At 37.1% G+C, this 21,936-nt stretch overlaps 1 protein-coding gene across 1 annotated transcript in view; it reads left to right on the top strand.

The window, feature by feature from the left end:
* Window positions 1-1,674: 1,674 nt before the first annotated feature.
* The window catches only part of DPY19L4 (dpy-19-like 4 (C. elegans)), a 48,974-nt gene continuing 28,712 nt past the window's right edge, over window positions 1,675-21,936 (top strand). Inside the window, exons 1-6 of the mRNA XM_012643576.1 lie at window positions 1,675-1,820; window positions 6,414-6,524; window positions 13,229-13,353; window positions 16,490-16,580; window positions 16,844-16,965; window positions 17,070-17,215. Of these exons, the coding sequence (XP_012499030.1) occupies window positions 1,805-1,820; window positions 6,414-6,524; window positions 13,229-13,353; window positions 16,490-16,580; window positions 16,844-16,965; window positions 17,070-17,215 (611 nt within the window). The 5' untranslated portion in view covers window positions 1,675-1,804. The remainder of the gene's footprint in view (window positions 1,821-6,413; window positions 6,525-13,228; window positions 13,354-16,489; window positions 16,581-16,843; window positions 16,966-17,069; window positions 17,216-21,936) is intronic.

The raw sequence follows: 21,936 nt of genomic DNA, 5'->3' as shown, positions 1-21,936 counted from the left end.
AATGATTGAGTAATTATCTCTATCTTCTTTCATATTTCCATTTCTCATTTTTTATTATTTATTTTTTGAGACAGAATTTCGCTCTGTCACCCAGGCTAGAGTGCAGCCGTGTCATCATAGCTCACTGCAACCTCAAACTCCTGTGTTCAAGTACTCCCCGTCTCAGCCTCCTGTGTAGCTGGTATTACTGGCATGTATCACCATGATCACCTAATTTTTTAATATTTTGTAGAGGCTGAATCTTGCTATATTGTCCAGGCTGGTCTCGAACTCTTGGGGCTCAAGCAATCCTCCCACCTAAGCCTCCCAAGTAGCTGCGACATTTCTCATTTTAATAAGCTATTTTTTTATATCATTTTTCTTTCCCCTACTACATTATAAGGCAGGCAAATTTACAGTTAAGTCCATTAATCATCTCAAGCTGATCGTGAAGGAAGTATAGGCACCACATTAAGACCCTAGACTTGGAAAACAGCCAAACTCAATGGCTACTGTATTGGTGTCCCACGAGGTGTGGCTCTTTTAGCCAGCTGATTTGATAAGGGCACTGAGTATCTGCTGCTCCTGTCCATGGGCCCTGACATATCCTGTGGTTTTCAAGGTCCCGTACATTCTGTTCTCTTTCTCCTTTGACCCCAGGCCTGTTCTGGTGCATTCTTTCTAACTCCTTATGAGGTGTTGTTTGAAGGCAAAAGACATTCATGGCAAACCAAGACATAAAAGAGTTCCTGGAATTGTTTTTGCGCAGCACTGAAGAATGATGGCTTCTCTTCGAATACCCTAATTTAAAGGTGCTATTGGGTGAATCCCGCTGCCTGCTAATACGGAAATATCCGTAATTACCCCATAACGTCAAGTTCTTATGCTTGTTTCTCCTGCTTTAAAATCTGTCAGTTCCTAAAATTACTTCTGAGTACTGTTAGGGAAAAGGCTCTGGTGTTTGTTGGAGTATGCTAGGTAATAGTGAAAGTGAAGACATATACAGTTTTAACAAATTAAACTTATGTTCTATTGCTGTTTGCTGTGGAATATCTAATTGCACCCCACCCCAAGACCATAGTATTACTGGGTTTTTCCCCAGAATATCATGAAATGCAATGTATTTGTTTAATCAGTTTTGCTGATTAAAACATTAAGTTCCAAGCACAAGCCTCTTTCTTGCAATAGTCAAGTGGCCTACTAAACCAAAGTGCCAACCCAGAACATTTGCTGCACCCTGAAATCCCAGTGACAATGTAGGCACTGATAGCAGTTGGGAGCACTGGGTTCCAGTTCTGGCTCTGACTAGCCTTGCGACTTCTACCGCGCTGGACCTCAGTTTCCCCTTTTCAAAAATGGGGCGAGGATGGGGACTGGATCTGGAGGGTGTATCTGATGATAGTCTCTGACTCGCCAAGTCGAATCACAAAAGTGGCGGAAAGCATGCTCAGATCCCCACTTTTTTGGAAGGGAAGGGCGAAGGGAGAACAGCGGGAAGCGGAACCCTCCAGCCTCGCTTTCCAGGTGAGGAAGCGGCCAGCACCGGCTGCCATGGGAGAAGCCCCCGGCGCGGAGGCTCCTTCCTGCCGGCGTAGGCTCAGGCGCCCCAGCGAAACGCTCCGGCCGTTCTCCGCTCCCGGCACTCTGGTTCCCTGGCCGCCTGAGGGGACCCGGTTGGCAGCGACACCGGAGGGGGGCGGGTCAGGAAGTGGGGGCGCGGCGGCCGGGAGCGGGCCCGGGGCGGCCGAGGGGTTGGGCGACGCGGAGGGAGGGAGACTCCGGGCCGCTCGGGAGCCGGAGGGGCGCCCCGGCCTCCGCGGAGACGATGGCGGAGGAAGAAGGTGATGGCCCCAGGGTCCAGCGCGCCAACTGCTGCCCGTGGTCTGGGGAAAGAGGCGGGGGCGGGAGGGCCCCGAGGCCTGGGTTGCGGGTGGCCGGTGGCTGCGGTCGCGTGGGGAGGGCGCGAAGGAGCGGGGCGGCGGGGAGAGGTTTGCGGAGAAATTCAGCAGGAGCGGAGTGAATGGCCCGAAGTTTTGCCGGCTGAATTGGGAAGCAAAGGTGGAGCTTAAAGTTGGGAATCGCTAGCGAGAGTGAACGCTTGTGAGGAGTGGTTGAGGAGGGTTGTGAGCAGATCATTAATGAAGTGGGGGACGTGGTTTGGTTTAGAAGATGTAGGTTTAGGTGCTGAGTGCGTATTTGAATGTGATGGTTGTGTAACCAAATGCCTCTCATTCTGCGTGCGCTCTTCGAAGGTCTGTGGATACTGACGAACACAAAGTCACAGGCTGAGAGGGGACGCTCGCCACAGGCATAAATAGAGGCGGGGACTTGGGGTAAACACGGTAAGGTGAATTGGGAGGGGATGAGGACGCAGAAACTGAAGAAGGCCAAGTTCACTTATGGTTTAGGCGGAAAATGGCAAAAGGCAGGGGCATGTAAGTAGTTTTGGGGGATGATGAGGCCAGGAGGGCTTCGAGGGTGAAAATGGGTGGCCTGGAGAAAGGTTTCCACGCCTCCTTAGGGCGAATGCCAGGAAAATCAATTTTTTCAGCAATAATTATAGAAAATGATAGGCGTGAGAGAAAAATGGGAAGTTGGGAACTTATCAGCTGGTGATAGATACTGTAAGGAATATTTATGGCATAATAACTTCATGATACCTCTACTAGTTTCAGGAGCTATATATAGTGAGTGACTTGACCCAGCAGTTAGATTTTTGTATTCTGGTGGAAAACATAACTTTTTACTTTATGAGTAGAGTTGTGAATGTGATAGTAAGTTAATCTAATTTAGATTTAATCCTTTTTGAACCAAGAGTGCAAGGAAGGCGTTTATAAAATTCAGTAGAAATTAATTTTTAAAAACATTAAGTGTAAGAAGTGTTTACTGCTTTGTGACTTGCTGCCCTTGTCCCTATGCTCATGCTTGGTTCATATTTGCCTCCTCCACTTGAGTTTTCAGAATGTTGAAGCTGATCTAAATTTAAGACACTATAACTAAAAACAGCTTCAAAATCCAAGGTATTTGTAGTTGGTAAGGAAGAATGTAATTCCATTTGTGTCCTTGGTTCTATCTGTTGTTATACATATTGTAATTTGAAACATTTCTTGATATGTTTTCCTTTTCTGACTAATTGCAAATCTATAGGGGCAGGTTGATAGGCTAGCTTGTATGTTCCCATGGACACGTTCGTGCTTAATTCAAGGATAAAAAATTAACACTGCAATACTGGAAGTCTTTAATATACATCATGCAAAATGAAAAATTATTTTAGATTATATTTATTCCTAATTAAATACGTATGATGTGGAACCAATTAAAAAGACTACACCATTTTATAAAATTTACTTATGTGATGTAAAATGATAAATGATTTTTGGTTGTAGAATTACAGGTAATTCAAAAGTAATTAAATACATCTTATGGAACAATTAATGGGTTGCAGCTTTATTAAAATATAGTTTCAACAAATTTTTGATTCCATAAATATTTGGGTGATGGGATATAACAGTCAACAATGAATGAGTAATTAAATTCATTTATTGTAATGCTAGCAGTGATAATATTTATAGTAAACATGTCTATGTGCTAGGCATTATTCTGAGTGCTTTATGTTTATTTGTCACTCTGTACTTTTTTTTCAAAACATAAATTATCTTGTATTCACTGTATTAAAATTAGACTAAATAGACTGGGTGTGGTGGCTCATGTCTGTAATCCTAGCCCTCTGGGAGGCCGAGGTAGGAGGATCACTTGAACTCAGGAGTTAAAGAGCAGTCTGAGTAAGAGCAAGACCCATCTCTACTATAAATAGAAAAATTAGCAGGGCGCCAGCCTGCCTGTAGTCCCAGCTACTAGGGAGGCTGAGGCAGGAGGATTGCTTGAGTCCAGGAGTGGGAGGTTGCAGTGAGCTATGCCATTGCACTCTGCCTGGGGCAACAGAACAAGACTCTGTCTCAAAAAAAGACTAAATAGTCTCAGTGTTTTACTTATATTCAGGTATTCTCTATATCCCCTTTTGCTTACCATTCACATTCGCTTGATCTTCTTCATTGTCCAACTGTTTTTCTAAGTAAATACTCTTTGGGAATCTGACCTTCCAAAACATGTCTTCCTTGATACAGTAGAGGGTCAGGGTGTTTATAGTTACGCTTCCTGAAAGAAATGTAGGAGCAAAGAAAGAAGTGACAAACTTGAGTAGAACAATATTAACATTTCACTTGGTAATTGCTGTGTATAGTCTGGATAGACATTTGCAAGCCTATTTGTAGCCCTGCTATTTCATATGAAGATCACTGGGGACCCAAGTCTAAAATAGCAAGTTATTTTTGTGGGTGTGTTATCATCTTATTTAATTTGAGTTTTTCTTTACAAAAGAAATACATAATAATATATAAATATAAAATAGTGAAAAGGAAACTTGAAGTCTACCCTAGAACTTTCCTGTCAGAACTAATAATCTAGTTTGTCCGTTGCTTTGGCCTTTGATGTTTTTCCTCCTAGAGATAATCTGGCTTTGTCTTTCAGTTATGAAGTTATAGGATTAATAGAAAGGAGATGGGCCGGGCGCGGTGGCTCACGCCTGTAATCCTAGCACTCTGGGAGGCCGAGGCAGGCGGATTGTTTGAGCTCAGGAATTCGAAACCAGCCTGAGCAAGAGCGAGACCCCGTCTCTACTAAAAATAGAAAGAATTAATCGGACAACTAAAAATATATAGAAAAAATTAGCCGGGCATGGTGGTGCATGCCTGTAGTCCCAGCTACTCGGGAGGCTGAGGCAGAAGGATTGCTTGAGTCCAGGAGTGTGAGGTTGCTGTGAGCTAGGCTGACGCCACGGCACTCACTCTAGCCCTGGCAGCAGAGTGAGACTCTGTCTCAAAAAAAAAAATAAAAAAAAGAAAGGAGATGAAGTAAAATTTACATCTGATCAGTTTTGTTTCTGGGTGACAGGCAAAAAGTTAGTTTTAAGATCAAAGTTAAGGAGATTGGCTAAAATGAATACTGTATTTCTCAAGTTGTACTTTTTGCCCCTACAATTTAATGCCACTAAAATTGATATGTCTTAAAATCAGTGCATGCATTCAGTATGAGAGTGGGTTTCTTTTCCCCCCTTGAAAACCTGTTAATAAATAGTATCTTCAAATATATGGCATCACAGATCAAGAAAGTATAGTGTTATAGATCCTTTATAGATTATTTATTTCTGTGGTCCTTGATCATTGCTAATACAGATTCTTTTTTTTTTTTTTTTGAGACAGAGTCTCGCTTTGTTGCCCGGGCTAGAGTGAGTGCCGTGGCATCAGCCTAGCTCACAGCAACCTCAAACTCCTGGGCTTAAGCAATCCTTCTGCCTCAGCCTCCAGAGTAGCTGGGACTACAGGCATGCGCCACCATGCCCGGCTAATTTTTTCTCTATATGTATATTTTTAGTTGTCCAGATCATTTCTTTCTATTTTTTAGTAGAGATGGGGTCTGGCTCTTGCTCAGGCTGGTCTCGAACTCCTGACCTTGAACGATCCACCTACCTCAGCCTCCCAGAGTGCTAGGATTACAGGTGTGAGCCACCGTGCCCGGCCCTAACACAGATTCTTGAGAGATGAGTGTTAAGATTTGTATACCTCATAAATTATTTGAAAATCTATGCAAATTTTTTGTGTAAATTATACTTTCATAAATAAAATTCATTTATATGTACAAAGAGAACACTTTTAAGTTCCTAAAAGTTATTTATTTAATAAAGAAAATTTCTTGAAAGGAAAATGATAGTTTTTTGTAAGAATACTTTTTATGTGAATATTCCCTTCCCAATTTATCTTAAATGTGTATTTTTAGATTCTATCTAATGCAAAAGACGTATCTACCCGGCCTCTTGGTCACATACAGTATATTTGGCTTTTTCTTTTTTTTTTGAGACAGTCTCAGTCTGTTGCCTGGGCTCACAACAACCTCAAACTCCTGGGCTCAAGCTATCCTCCTGCCTCAGCCTGACTAGTAGTTGGGACTACAGGCACACACCACTATGCCAGGCTAATTTTTTCTATTTTTAGTAGAAATGGGGTCTCACTCTTGCTCAGGCTGGTCTCAAACTCCAGCTCAAGCTGTCCTCCTGCCTTGGTCTCCCAGAGTGCTAGGATTACAGGTGTGAGCCACGTACCCAGCCAGTATATTTGTTAACTATCTCAATAGATTTGTTAACTTGGTTTATCAATAGGACTCTCAAAAAGAGGTGGGGGGTGGAGCCTAAATTGTCTTTGTTTTTTTTTGTACAAAAGATAAGTTTGCAGGGGTGCTAAAATAATTATGAAAAAGTTATCTTTGGTACTAATAGGTCTCACTGTGACTTTTGCTTTAGTATAATAAAAGTTAATCAGCTCGGGATATAGATTAGAACAATTCTGATAAACACATTGCAATATTATCTCAAATGTTTTAAGGACCAACTGTAGAACTGCGCCAAAGAAAAAAGCCAAAGTCTTCAGAAAATAAGGAATCTGCCAAAGAAGAGAAAATCAATGACACTCCAGTTCCTGAAAGAGCTCCAAAATGTAAGTGAGATAGATTTGGAGTTTTTGTGATACTACAAAAAAAGTTACGCTAGAAAAGATATTTTATGTTAATATCTTAATGTATAAACATATTTTGAGATTAAGTATATGTTGACTTTTATTAGGTTTTGCTGTAGAACAACCTCAAAATCTCACTGGCATGTGACAAACATTTATTTCTGATTAATATTACATGTTATGGTTGCAGGTTGGCTGTAGTTTCCTGTGTCATTATGAAGGAACAGCCCCTATTTGGGACATATTTTTCTTGTGACAGAGGAAAAGAGCAGGAGAACAGACAGAATCATGCATTGCTGCTTAAAGTTTCTGCTGACCTGGAACACTCTCACTTGGACTTACATTTTGTTGGCCCTAGCAAGTCATATAATCAATTCAGGCAATTTGATAGAGAAATATACTCTGACTATAGGGAAGTGTTGCGGGTCATATGGAAGGGGCAAGAATCTATAATCTTTTTATAGGGAAGTAGAAAATAGTTGGGAAAATAATATAGTTTACTACACCTATCCTTTTGGTTGTAAGTATTTATTTCCTTCCCTCAGACAAAATACACTTCTTCCTATACCCTAAGGAAGACAATCTTACCTAGTCACAACATGAGTCTTGAACCCAAGGTCTTCTTATCTACCTCAGGGTCACCTACGACTCATTCTGATCCAGAGACGTATGAACTAAAAGACAAGTTATCTGTTTTGTGTCGGGTTCCCAAGACCACCCCCATGTTTGGTGATTAGCTAGAAGGATTCGCAGGTCTCAGAATATAGTTGTACTTACTATGATTTATTATAGTGAACAATATGAAACAAAATTAGCAAAGGGAGAAGGCCCATGGGATGAAATCCCTAAGAAGCCAAGGACAAGCTTCCGAAATTCCACTTCCAGTGGAGTTACACAGGATGTGCTTGCTTCCTTCAGCATCAAATTGTGACATTTATAAAGTTTTGTCTACTAGGAAAGCTCATTAGTCACTCAGTGCTAGGGTCTTTGTTGTTGGCTGGTCATATAGGTAGCCTCTGCCTACCATGTGCCAAAATTCTTGACTCCCAGAAGGAAAGCATAAACTACATTGTTTGTACAAACAGGGTAGGCACAGTAAACCACTCTTACCAGGTAGAGGATGGTGGGAACTCTCCTGAAATTCACATTCCCAGATGCCAGCCAAGAGCCTACATTGCAAGTAGGCCTTTCTTAGGAAAGCAGTCTCAGGTCTGCTATATTAACTCTTTTCTGCACATGCCTCATCTTTTAATATACATTGTTGGATAGGAACAGGGTAACCAGAATAAATGCATCTATTCAGAAAGGAAGAGTAGGAGACATACATCAGCCACTGGTCCATAGCAATTCTGAAATCCTACTAGGCAATATGTCTTCTTACTCTTGGGTAGGGAATCTTTCATGATTATGCCCCAACTATGTTTCTTGGGAATAACTTCCCAGTCCATTGTTCTCCATGGTCCTTGGCTCTACCCATTGGAGATCTTTCCTTTTCCATTATCCTTCATAACCATATCTGAAGGTGGATTTGGAGAATGTCATTCTTAGGGGCTGAACAGCTTTCTCAGATTGCTTCCTGCCCATAGAAAATTGAGGGCCTGTATATAAATTTGCTCAAATAAAACAAAAGCAGTGGGTCATCTACAGATTAGTTTAGGGGCTGGAATCAAGAATACTATTTTTGGAAGATGGAAAAATGAAGATCTATATTATGTAGTGACAAAACATTTGGTAATACCGTTTCCTGTGAATATTTTTTTTTTTTTGGTAGAAACGGGGTCTTCCTGTGTTGCCCATGCTTGTCTTGTACTTCTGGCCTCAAGCAATCCTCCTGTCTTGGCCTCCCAAAGTTTGTGAAACACCCAGCCTGGCTAATTTTTTTTTTTTTTTAATAGGTCTCACTCTGTTATCCAGGCTGGAATGCAACAGCCTGATCGTAGTTCACTATAACCTTGCTCTCCTGGGCTGAAGTGATTCTCCTACCTCAGTCTCCCAAATAGCTGGGACTACAGGCACATACTGCTGCAATTTTAATACTAATTTTTTTAAAAAATCATTTTAGGTAACCAGATTGCAAAATAGAATATTACTAGAGTGCCTTGTTATTATCAGCTGCATTTCACCACTGGAAAGAGCTGAGTTTAGAACAGAATTGGCCTATTTGCAAGAGGTAGTGAAGAAGAAAATAAAGAATGCAAAAATTCTGAGACTTGTAGTACTGAAATTAGAACTGTTTATCTTTTTCAATCAATAGAAGTTAAAATCAAGAAATATAGAGTAACAAAGACAGGTTAAGATGAGTCCTCAGGGTAAAGACCAAATCAAGGACATGGTTGTTGTAGAATTTGTTAAAATGGATGAATTAATTAAGGTAGTTCCTACTAAATACTTTTAGTTAGATACAGGACTTAGAAAAAAAAGAACTAAAGGTATCAATATTAGCCCACAAAAGTTTGATAAGCTCAAACTATGTGTAATTAAGCCTTTGAGAAGGCATATCTGGAAAAAACTGTGGGTATAGGTATTGGAACATGGAGCTGACTGGAATCAAGTACATAAAAAGTCAACAAAATTTTTCTTTGCAAAAATGAGTGATTTAATTTTTCTAAGTTGAGGTATAATTAACATACAGTGAAATGCACAGAATCTTAGGTGTTTATTAAATGAATTTTGATACTTGAATGTAGCCAAAACAAAATATAGAACATTTCTATTATCCCAGAAAGTTTCCTTATATTCTTTTCCAGTTGATTTTCCCAACTGCCCCACCCCAAGGCAACCCAACCATATTTTATCAGTACTGAATAATTAATTTTGTGTGTTCTAGAACTTTAATATAAATGGAATCATACAAACATGTATGCCTTGGTGTCTGGATTCTTTCATTCACCTCAGTATATTATCCTTTAAAAATATGATCATTTTGAGATTTATCTATATTGTGTATATCAATAGTTCATTCCTTTTTATTACTGAGTAGTATTTCACCATTTGAGTATACAGTCATGGGTTGCTTAATGACAGGGATACATTCTGAGAAATGCATCGTTAGATGATTTCATCATTGTGAGAACATAGAGTGAACTTACACAAACCTAGATGGTATAGCCTACCACACACCTAGGCTATGTAGTATAGCCTATCGCTCTTAGGCTACAAACTTGTACACCATATCACTCTACTGAATACTATAGGCAATTATATTGTGTATCTAAGTATAACTGAATATTGCAAAGGTACAATAAATATATGGTATTATAATCTTAGGGGACCACCATTGTATATGTGGTCAATCATTGACTGAAACATTATGTGGCACATGACTGTACCATAATTGTTTATCCCTTCTTCTCTTGTTGGGCATTTGGGTTGTTTTCAGTATTTAGTTATGAATAAGGTTGCTGTGAACATTCTTATACAAGTTTCTTTGGACATATGTTTTCATTTCTCTTAGGTAAATGCCTAGGAGAAGAATTACTGGTTAAGCTTTTGAGAGAGTATTCTGTCAAAAGAACTTCCTGCCTAGATTCAAAAGGACTCAACTCTTCAGGTCTTAAAAAATGGCATATAAGCCTCTATCCTATAGTCTGAGTAAGCTACTCTTAGGTTCTCTTTTGAGAAGGAGTGAGTGTGCTTTACTTTTAGGAAGGAAGTGAATGTTTATGCCTAAGGTGGCATAACATGGTGGACTGTTTTATTGTTTCCAAACGTTTGCTCCTTTCTCTAAAAGTGGATTATACATCTCTTTCCATTGCCATGTGATTTGGATTGCCTCTCTGAGGCAGAGTGAGTACCCATCCCTACATCGTAAGGCTTATGATGTGATTTGCCTGGGCCAATGGAATGTATGTGGAAGTAATAGTGTACTAGTTGTGAACAGAAACTCTGCCCGGTTTCCAGCTCTTTTCCTCTGTCATGAGAATACTATGCCCCAAATAGTGCCTGACCCCAATGTGGAACTCAGAAGACATAAGAAGAGCCAGAGCCAATCTAAAGTCTAGAATTGGATGGCAGCTTGGGACAGAGTCACTGCTGACCCATAATCCATAAGTAATATGAGAAATAAACCTTTGTTTTATAAGCCAGCGATATTTTGGGGTCACTTTCGTTATCACAGCAAAGCTGACTAATAGAATGGCCATTTAAAAAAATTTAGAAAATATTAATATAAGAATGAAAATTAAACAATTTAGACATAAGCCCTACAAAGTAGTATTCCCCCACTACAAAAATATATTTTCCCGGTAGAAAATGTGGAAAATAGAGAAAAGAAGAATAAAAATAACATCCATAATTTCACTAGATATAACTATTAAAATTTTAGCGTAAATATTGCTTATCTTTTTGCCTGTATACTTATGCTTTTTTTTCACTTTTTGTGAAATTGAATCCTGCATTTCTTTTCTTAATATGTCATTAGCTTTTTTCTATGCATTAAATATTACTTAACTGTGTTCTGTATTATTGATAGTGACATATATGTAATCTTTTTTTTCTTTTTCTGTGCTTGATTAGCATTTTACAAATGAAGAGACTGGTGCATGTAGAAGTTAACTGATTAGGCTGGTTCATGACTGACAACTTAAGTAGAAGTCAAATCCTTTACTTTTCAATTTTCAAATTCAAATTCTTATTTCTTAAGACAATTTCTAGGGCCAACAGCTCTTTATTTTCTTTAAAATATATATACTTATGTCAAACACTGAAAGCTTGATGTCTATTCCATCTTTGACTTCTTACAAAAGAAAAATATTTACTATTAAGGTAAGACATTCATATATACAAATAAGTTGAATATACTTTTTATAATATCTCCTGATAAGCAAGATTAATTTGCCATTGTCTAAGCTTTAATGGAAAAAAAATAGGAGGCCGGGCGCAGTGGTTCACGCCTGTAATCCTAGCACTCTGGGAGATCGAGGCGGGAGGATCACTTGAGCTCAGGAGTTCAAGACCAGCCTGAGCAAGAGCAAGACCCCGTCTCTACTAAAAAGTGAAAAAGTTAGCAAATCAACTAAAAATAGAAATAAAAAATTAGCCTGGCATGGTGGCTCATGCTTGTAGTCCCAGCTCCTCGGAAGGCTGAGGCAGTAGGATCGCTTGAGCCCAGGAGTTTGAGGTTACTGTGAGCTAGGCTGACGCCACGGCACTCACTCTAGCCCGGGCAACAAAGCGAGACTCTGTCTCAAAAAAAAAAAAGAAAAGAAAAAAAAATAGGAAAGATACACATTTAGAAACTTTGAAGTGCTTTCCCTAAGCTGCCACCATAGATCAGTTTTTCTTACTAGTTTTTGTAGTTCATATTGTCAACATTGCTTTAACTATCTCATATATTTTTGCAGGTATGCTTGTGTTACACAATAATAATAGCTAATATTTTCTAAACTCTTACTATGTACCAGGCACCATCCAAATGCTTTATATGTGCCATTTGGAAACAGAAATTTTAAAACAATTGTATCATACTGATGCTAATATTTGATTTATTTGGTAGCGTTTTTCAAACATTAGAATATAATTCTTACTAATTTAGTGATATCTAATTATTCTGTTTAATACTAGTTTGCATAGTAAACTATGTTGCTGGGCAAACTAATATTTACTAAATAGTATTTTAAAAATAGCCAAGATTTTTAGTTTAGCTAAAGCTAACAGAAGTTGATTTTTACAAACCTGTCAGTCATTCAGTAACGGAACACTGGCTTTAGGCCCTTAGGCTTGTGCTTGTTATACTTGATGGCTGTAGCAGGACTGAATCATTCTGTGTGTATAAAATCCAAATGTGTTTGATGTTATTTCATCAAGAAGTAGTTTTTTTATACACATACACACACACACACACACACACACATATACACATATACATAACAGTTGTATGTGATCTTTTAAAACATAATTATCAAAACCTACTGAATTGTGCATTTTAAATGGCTGTAGTTTATAGTATGTAAGTTATTCTTCAAAAAAGAATTCCTTGAAAATAAAATCAATAGTAATTCTGAATGTAATTTTATTTTTTTCTTTAGATATTGGGTTGTACATTCCTTTTGATTACTTTTTTAAATTAATAGACTAATTTTTTATCATCATAACCATTTTTAAGTGTTCAGTTGTGTAGTGTTAAGTATATTTATGTTGTGAAATAAATCTCAGAAGTTTTTCATCTTGCAGAATATAGACTTTAATTTTAAAACAATTTTAGATTTATAGAAGAATTGAGCAGATAGTACAGAGTTCCTACATTACACCCTCCCACATGCAGTTTCCCTTATTAACATTTTACATTAGTGTGGTACATTTGTTACAATTAATGAACCAATATTAATATAGTATTATTAACTACAGTTCATATGTTATTTAGATTACCTTAGTTTTTATTTAATGTTCTTTTTCTGTTCCAGGATCCTGTCCAAGATACCATATTGCATTATTATGTCTCCTTAGGTGCCTCTTGGCTTTGACAATTTATCAGGCTCTCCTTGTTTAAAAGCCTTGACAGTTGTGAGGAGTACTGGTCAGGTATATTGTAGGGTATCCCTCTATTGGAATTTATCTGATATTTTTCTCATGATTAGACTGGGGTTCTGGATTTTGAGAAGAAAGGTCATAGAGGTAGAAGGCCATTTTTATCACATCATATCAAGGGTGTCTATTACCTTTTGATTACTTTTAATATACTTTTTCAGATGTATTATTTCAACGCTTTGCAAAGATTTTCATTGGCTGTCTTGCAGCACTTACTAGTGGTATGATGTATGCTCTCTACTTATCAGCATACCATGAACGGAAATTCTGGTTTTCCAGCAAACAGGTAAGAAGAAAGAAATTTGAGTATATGAAAGTTGTTTTTTTAGGGAGCCAAAATACATGTGTAATAAGTATGACAAATGCTGTCTTATTTAATGGTTGTTAGAAACAAAATGCTTTAGAAGCTCTTTTGAGAACATAGTCATGGTATCAACCTTAAAAAATTCAATAGTATATTTCATAGAATAGAAACTATAAGGGTGCTCTCCTTTGTGCAATTAATTAATTATGAGGGACTTTTGATGGCAATGAAATGTGATGGGGTTTATTCAGCCTTTTAGTAGTTTTGGTAGCTCACGTTTCAGAAACAGTCTGTGGAAGTTTCAGCATTCAAATATTTTAATTTTTAGATCATCTGATTAGAATGTTTTGGGAGGGTGGAAAGTGATTAAAAGGTATGACATAGTATTTTTTTATAATAAAACATTTATTTAATATGAAAGTACTTGTACATAACTATAATAGAAACAATCAAGTAATCATATATTTTTACTGATATATAGAATCACCATGAATGCTATAGCTACAAATGCAAATTGATATAGGAATGTTGTGTTGAGTACTCAAATGTCATGAACTTGTGAACAATCCTTTGTGAAGTTCTGAACAGAGCCAACTGCAGTCTCCTCTCAAACAATATTTGCATCCCTAGAAAAATTTTGTGAATATTAAAACCATGCAAAAAATATGTTGCTTGCATGTAAAACTTTGCTTACATGTAAAATATGTATTTTTTTTTATTATTTCAGAATATTACTGGGGTAATGACATAGTATTTCTCAAGGTATTGCCTCATGCTACTGTGATTAATGTTTGGTTTTAATTCCACAGAGTCTTTAGTGACTATAGTTATAATTTCGTGGTTTGACCTTTGAAATAGTTTGTTTTCAAAGTTCACTTGACTTTATAGGATTTTAAAATTTTTGAGCCCAGACTGGGTTTTTTGTTGTTTTTATTTTTGAGCAGGTAGTCAAGCTTACTAAGCCATGAATTTACTTAACACCACCAAAACATTTAACTGAATAATTACTGACTACACGTGTATTGATTTAGCTATTACTGTAGCATATATTAATTTCTTGAAAATTTATGCAGATTAATAGTTCTCAACACTGGATATATGATTGAATCATCTGAGATCTTTAAAAAGATAACCTCCATCTCAGATTCTTAGGTAGGAGTAGGGGGAAAGGCTGGGATCAGTATTCCCAGCCTTCAAAAAATATTTCCAAGTGATTCTGTGGTGTAGGCAGAACTGAGAACAACCAAAGGTTTGAAAATATAGAAGGCCTTCATCAGGAACTTTGTTTTTTAATGCATTGTGTATTGGCCAGGAGCATTACAGTACCTGGGAGCTTTTTCAGAATTGCAGACTCTCAGACCCCAATTTAGAATAAAAATTTACGTTTTAGTGAAGTTTCTAGGTGTTTTATATGCACAGTTTGAGAAACACTGATTAAGAGTTTAATTTTTGAAATCTTAAACAGAAACATCTGTTTTCATTAATAAAAAATCATTTTAAGGAAATTTATTTAGGTAAGTAAGCTCTATCTTAATACACTCGGCCTGCTATAACAAAATACCATAAACTAAGTGGCTTTTTCAACAGAAATTTATTTCTCACAGTTCTGGGGGCTGAGAAGTCCAAGATCACTGTGTGGGCAGATTTGGTGTCTGGTGAGGGCCCACTTTCTGGTTAGTAGCTGGCCATCTTCTTGCTGTGTCCTCAAATGGTAGAAGGAGTGAGGGATCTCTGTGGGTCCTCTTTTATAAGGGCACTAATCCCATTTGGGAAGTCTCTGCCTTCATGACCTAATCATCTCCTAAAGATCCCACTTCCAAATGCCTTCATATTGGAGCTTAGATTTCAACGTATGAATTTTGGGGGGATGTAAACATTCAGACCATAGCAAGCTCTAAATGGGGAAAAAAGGGTTCATTGGTCAAATAGATCTGGGAAAGACTTCTTCGTGGAGATTCACAGGGTATAACATATACTGAAACTCTGAAAAGTCTTGCAATAAAGAAAGCCATTTAGCTGGGTTTAATCCAGCCTTTCTCAAAATTTATGTAGCTACAGAACTCTTTAGTAACACCCATCAACATCTTAGCAAGTTCTGTTGATCAAACTTTGGAAAAATGCTCTAACTAATATCTTTTGTTGTTGTACTAATTGGTAAATATTATGTGTGAAAATCAAGTTGATTTTAAAAGATTATAGATTCATAAAAATTTAATTCAGCATAAAAAGCACAAGGCCTTCTAATAATTTTGACTACTACATTATTGGTTCTCTTTAGCCTAATTTTAAGGAATTTTAAGACTTGCATATATTTCTGAAAGTTCATTTGAAGAGCACTGATTAAGTATCTGCTGCTTTTGAAAAGTATTATTAAGTAAGGGCTTGCTGTTCTGGAGACACAGGAAGATGGAGTAGTAATAGAAAATACTACTTACTTCCTAAACATGTTTTTATTATGGACCTGTAACACTTCAACTATCATTTGTTATTACCTGTCTTACTATTCTTACTATCCTTAGGGCATTTCTTTTGATTTTCCCTTTAGATTTTCCTTATATATAAAACAGGTAATGACTTATGAATTATAATCAATTTTAAACCTTGGGTGTTTTCATTAAAATGAAAACAGCTACTTAGGCATCTGCGGCGGAAGGATTGCTCGAGCCCAGGAATTCTTGGATGCTGTGAGCTATGACTGCACCTGTGAATAGCCACTGCACTGCAGCCTGGAGAACATACCAAAACCTTGTCTCTTAAAAAAATGATAATAATTGCCACATTACTGAAAAGTTTAATCTCCTCACTAATATGGCTACTGGTGATTAATGGAAATTCAAATGTGTCTCAATAAAAGGATAAATAAATATCATGTTAATTTAGGAGATGAGGAGGGAGAAGGAAGATTGTAGCTGAAATTTAAAACACTGGTATTTATTTATTTTTATATGGGTACATAATAGTTGTATATCTTTATAGAGTACCTTGATGTTTTGATACAGGCATACAATGTGAATTAGTCGAATCAGGATAATTGATTTGAGGGGTATCTGTCACCTCAGGCATTTAACATTTCTTTGTAAAACACTGGTATTTAAATAATCATTTCATTTTATTTTAGGAGCTTGAACGGGAGATCACATTTCAGGGTGATAGTGCCATTTATTACTCCTATTATAAAGATATGTTAAAGGCGCCTTCATTTGAAAGAGGTACAATAATCACAGTTATATTTTTAATAACTATTTTTCTAAACTAAAGCATTATTCTATATTGGAGCCTTTGTGGGGATTTGTCTCAGAATATAGGTATTTTTCTATATAGTACTTAATAAAAATATTGGAAAAATGAGACATGGATATTATATTTTGGGATTTCTTGGTAACATTAAATATTTAATGACTAATGAATGGTATATATATTTAATTATTTTAACAACAATAAATAATCTGGAGAAAAATCTTTCTGCCTTTAGGTGTTTACGAACTGACACACAATAACAAAACTGTATCTCTGAAGACTATAAATGCAGTGCAGCAAATGTCTCTATATCCAGAACTTATCACCAGTGTTTTATATCAAGCAACTGGAAGCAATGTTTGTATTTTTCTTTTGACCTTAATGTTTATTTTCTCAAATATTTTTGAATCCTCAAATTATTTAATGTCATCCTATTATCTCACTCTCTTTTTTCCATTTAGGAGATTATGGAGCCAGTGTATTTTTATATTAGCATTGTTTTTGGATTGCAAGGAATATATGTTATTGCTTTATTTGTTACAAGTTGGCTTATGAGTGGAACATGGCTAGCAGGAATGCTTACTGTTGCGTGGTTCATTATTAACAGGTAAGAAAGGTGTTTCTAATTGATTTTTACAATTTCTTGTGGCTATGGTAGTCAGTGTTCTGAAGATGCTCCCCATCCCCAAGATTTTCCCCACCCTAATCCCTAGAACCTATGAATATGGTGAGATGTCATTACTGTGATTATGTTATATTATATAGCACGTTGACCTTAAGGTAGGAAGATTACCCTGCGGACCTAATCTGCTTACATGAGCCTTTGAAAGCAGAGAGCTTTCTCCAGCTTAGAAGGGGAAGTAAGAGAGATTTGAAGCATGAGAAGGATTCACTGCACCACTGCTGGCTTGAAGTGAGGAGGGAATGAATTCTGCCAACAACCAGTGAGCTTGTAAGAGGACTGCAAGCCCCCTATGAGAACTGCACCCTGGCTGATGCCTTGATTTTTAGCTCAGGGAGACTCTGGGCAGAGAATCCAGCCATACTCTGTTGGCCTTTGTGAGATAATAAATTTGTGTCGTTTTAAGCCCCTGCATTTGTGGTCATTTGTCACGCAACAATAGAAAAATAATACACCTGCCTTGTATCTCTTTTTTCAGACATAGTGACACTGGCATACATAGATATACCTCTTGTTTCCTCTTTTATTTAAAATTGATGACATAGCTTCTTGAAAAAGAGGAGGCGTCAGATACATCACTATTAAGTTAACCACCATAGATAAGGGCTGTATATTAATCTATGACAGTATACTTTGAATTAATAAACCCATCCCCTTTGATGATCAAAAGAGCCTCAATTCTTTAATAGGGAAAAGAGAGTAGGGGATGGGGCCTTTTTTTTGAAATGGAGAGCTCATGCGAGACATGTCATAAAGTTTTCCTAGCATTGGTCAATGTCATAAATTTATTTCTTACATGATGAACATTCTCCTTCCTCTCCATAGCACTTTCCCTCCCATAGCACTTAACATAATTAAATTTTAAAAAATGAAACGTTTCTTCTGTTATACATTTTCTTTTATTTTCCTTAAGCAGTTGCCTGATGAAAAGTATGACACTTTCAAGTTACTGAGATGGAGCATTAAGGGGTATATCTCTTACTGGGCTTTGTTTATATTTAGCATCATATGCTGGCAACAATTTTATATGAAAGACTTTTTAAAATTCCCTTAGAAGTTTTCAAGTATCGCTATTGGTGAGTTAAGTATGTTTTCTTCTTAAAAGCACAGGGATGGGCCAGGCATGGTGGCTCATGCCTGTAATCCTAGCACTCTGGGAGGCCGAGGTGGGAGGATCAAGCTCAGAAGTTCAAGACCAGGCTGAGCAAGAGCGAGACCCAGTCTCTACTAAAAATAGAAAAATTAGGCAGGTTACCAAAATTGGAAAAAGTTAGCCAGGTGTGATGGCATGCGCCTGTAGTCCCAGCTACTCGGGAGGCTGAGGCAGGAGAATCACTTGAACCCAGGAGTTTGAGGTTGCTGTGAGCTATGCTGACTCCACAGCACTGTAGCCTGGGCAACAGAGTGAGACTCTGTCTCAGAAAATAAAAAATAAAAAAAGCACAGGGATGAACCAAACTTTATTATTACAAAGCAATATAGGTACAAAGCAATATGGAAAATTGAGACCAGCAAAAATAAAATAATAACTATATTCCTTACCACCTAGAGATCACTCATCATTGTTTATACCCTGGTGCATATTGTTTTGGATCATTTTCTGTATGAGAGAGTATGTGTGGGTATGCATATATGTATTTGTGTATATATATTTTTTTTACCAAAATGACATATAGTATACATATGTACTATATTTGTACTGTTTTATATGCTGCTTTCTTTATTCCATAGTCTCTACCTTTCTGTTTCAATAACTTTTTATCTTATCCAGTCCATATTATGATTTCCCTAGTTGACCCCCAAATCCCCTATATGGGGGATTTTTTTTTTTTTTTTTACCATTCACCATTTACCTAAGGGTTGTAACATCAATTTATAATCGTTGCCTTAGCTAGTAATTCCATTAGGATTTATAAAATTATATTTTTCTATTTTTGTTAGCTACATTCTTCAAAAGAATTTTTCTTCACTGACCAGGGCTCTTTGGTTACCTTCAAATTTAGGAACTATTAGAAAGTAAGGACAAATGCTTAATTTCATTTTAATTACCAATTTCTAATAAGATTTTTTATTTTTTTCTTTAAGAAACAGAGTCTCAGTATGTCACCCAGGCAGGAATTCCTGGGCTTAAACAATCCTCCTGCCTCAGCCTCCTGAGTAGCTGGGACTACAGGTGTATATCACCATGCTTGGCTGATTTTTTTTTTTTTTAAACTTTTTTGTAGAATTAGCAAGCCAACAACAACAAAGTATATTATAAGAGACTAAAGCCAATAAAAAATATTCTTCAACTATTTCCCCTAAATTGAGTCAATGGAGTCTCCACACAATGGTGAGGTTCTAAATGGCACACAATAAACCTCTATGTAATGTACTGTTTTACTTTTTTCCACTCAGTCAAAATAAGATGAGGAACTGACCAAAATATTTCATCTGAAGAATAATTTAAATAATCTTTAAGTGTCGATGAGCTTTGATCTTTATTTTAGAAAAGATATTGTCACCTTAGATTCGTTTCTATTTCTGTCCTCTAAATATAAATATATGTGTGTATGGATATAAAAAACAAAACAAAACAAAAAAAAACTTTTTTGTAGAGACAAGTTCTGGCTATGTTGCCCAGGCTGGTCTTGAATTCTTGGCCTCAAGTGATCCTCCTGCCTCGGCCTCCCCAAGGGCTGAGATTAATAGATGTCAGCCACCATGCTTGACTTTAATTTTTTTGAAAAAAGTTTGCTTGAATTTTGATAAGAATGTTATGGGAATCTGTAGATTAATTTGGGGAGAATGGACATGTTAACAATCTTGAATCTTCCATTCCAAGATATTTAAAACATGATAATCTCCCCATTTATTTAGGGCTTCTTTACTTTCTCTCGACATTTTGTAGTTTTCAGTGTAGAGACCTTACCTTTTTTTAGATATATTTGTAGATATCTGATCTTTTTGATGCTTTAATTATATACTGCTTTTGTAATAAAGTAAACACTCAAAAAGTATGAAGAAGAGAGAATATCCAAAATACATAAATGTAAGTTTAAAAAGCAGAATATAAATTTATTGTAGAGTTATGATTCTATTTATATATGGGACAAATACTTGAATGGATTATAGGGCAGTAGAAATGCTTGATTTGTTATAATAGTGATTAGTGCTGTTATCAGTAGGAACAAAAATATTAATATGCAATTAATTTTTGCCACGTTCTTGTCTCTTTCTTCCTAGGAAAATCTTTCGTCTTGTTTTGCTTAGCTACCGAACTGTTCTGCTAAACATAAAATAGGTCAAAATGTAAATTTGAAGAAACCCAGTGAAGGCAGTAGATCAATGGTCCCCAACCTTTTTGGCACCAGGGACCGGTTTCATGGAAGACAATTTTTACACAGACTGGGATGGGGGTGGAGGTGTGGGGGTTGGGAGATGGTTCTGGGAAGATTCAGGAGCGTTACATTTATTGTGCAGTCAAACCTCTCTGCTACTGATAATCTGTATTTGCAGCCGTTCTCCAGCACTAGCATCACTGCCTCAGCTCCACCTCAGATCATCAGGCATTACATTCTCATAAGGAGCCCACAACCTAGATTCCTCACACACATCAGTTTACAGTAGGTTCCTGCTCCTATGAGAATCTAATGCTGCCCCTGATCTGACAGGAGGAGGAGCTTATGCGATGATGCGCGTGATGGGGAGGGGCTGTAAATACAGGAGAAGCTTCGCTTGCCAGTCTGCCCTCACCTCCTGCTGTGTGGGCCGGTTCCTAACAGGCCACTTCCTAAGAGGACACGGACCTGACCGTACCTATCTGTGGCCCGGGGCTTGGGGACTGCAGCTGTAGCTGACTCAACATAAGAAAGTAAATTGTGCTACTCTGAGAAAAAAATAAAAGATCTGATGGGGAGAAGAAGGGTGAATGAGACAGGAATTGGGGTGAGAATAGAAAGAAAAAGTTATTAGCGCTTATAGATCTGAGGCTAGGAAAAGAGATTTGAGTAAAGAGGATTTTTAGGATTTATCATATATGCTGTATAATGTAATTTCTCCTTAATTACTTTCTTTTTTTCTTTTTCTTTTTTCTGAGAAAGGGTCTCTGTTGCTCAGGCTGGAGTGCAGTGGCATCATCATAGCTAATTTTTAAATTTTTTGTAGAAAAGGGGTCTTGCCTATGTTGCTCAGGCTGTCTTGAATTCCTGACTTCAAGCAATCCTCCTGCCTTGGCCTCCCAAAGTGCTGGGATTATAGGTGTGAGCCATTGTGCGCGGCCTCTCCTTAATTGCTTTTTCACAAATGTTTTATTCATTGGTTTTTATGGCTTTTTGAAGTTTGAGTTTGTTTCTTTTGAATGTAATATCATGCTGAGCCTGGCTGGATTACTGCTGTTGCAGCTATAGCTTCTTAGTCCATGAGGATTTAACATTTGTAATTTTGATTATTTGCACGCAATCCACTGGTTCATGATCAGTGTAATTGGAAATGTAATTTACTAGCTGTGATACCAGTATGCATATATAGGTAACCACTTAGCTATTAAGGAAACTAAATTTTATGTAAATATGTTCATCATTATTACTCAGGAGAGTTAAAAGCAGCAATTTTCATAAATTTGCAGAAAAACAATAGCACTTTTTTTTTTTTTTTTTTTTTTTTTT

The sequence above is a fragment of the Propithecus coquereli genome, unplaced genomic scaffold (genome assembly GCF_000956105.1).
Source record: "Propithecus coquereli isolate 6110/MARCELLA unplaced genomic scaffold, Pcoq_1.0 Scaffold2, whole genome shotgun sequence".
Taxonomy (NCBI): domain Eukaryota; kingdom Metazoa; phylum Chordata; class Mammalia; order Primates; family Indriidae; genus Propithecus; species Propithecus coquereli.
The sequence above is the reverse complement of the archived record's forward strand: the minus strand, read 5'-3'. Positions and strand labels throughout refer to the sequence as shown.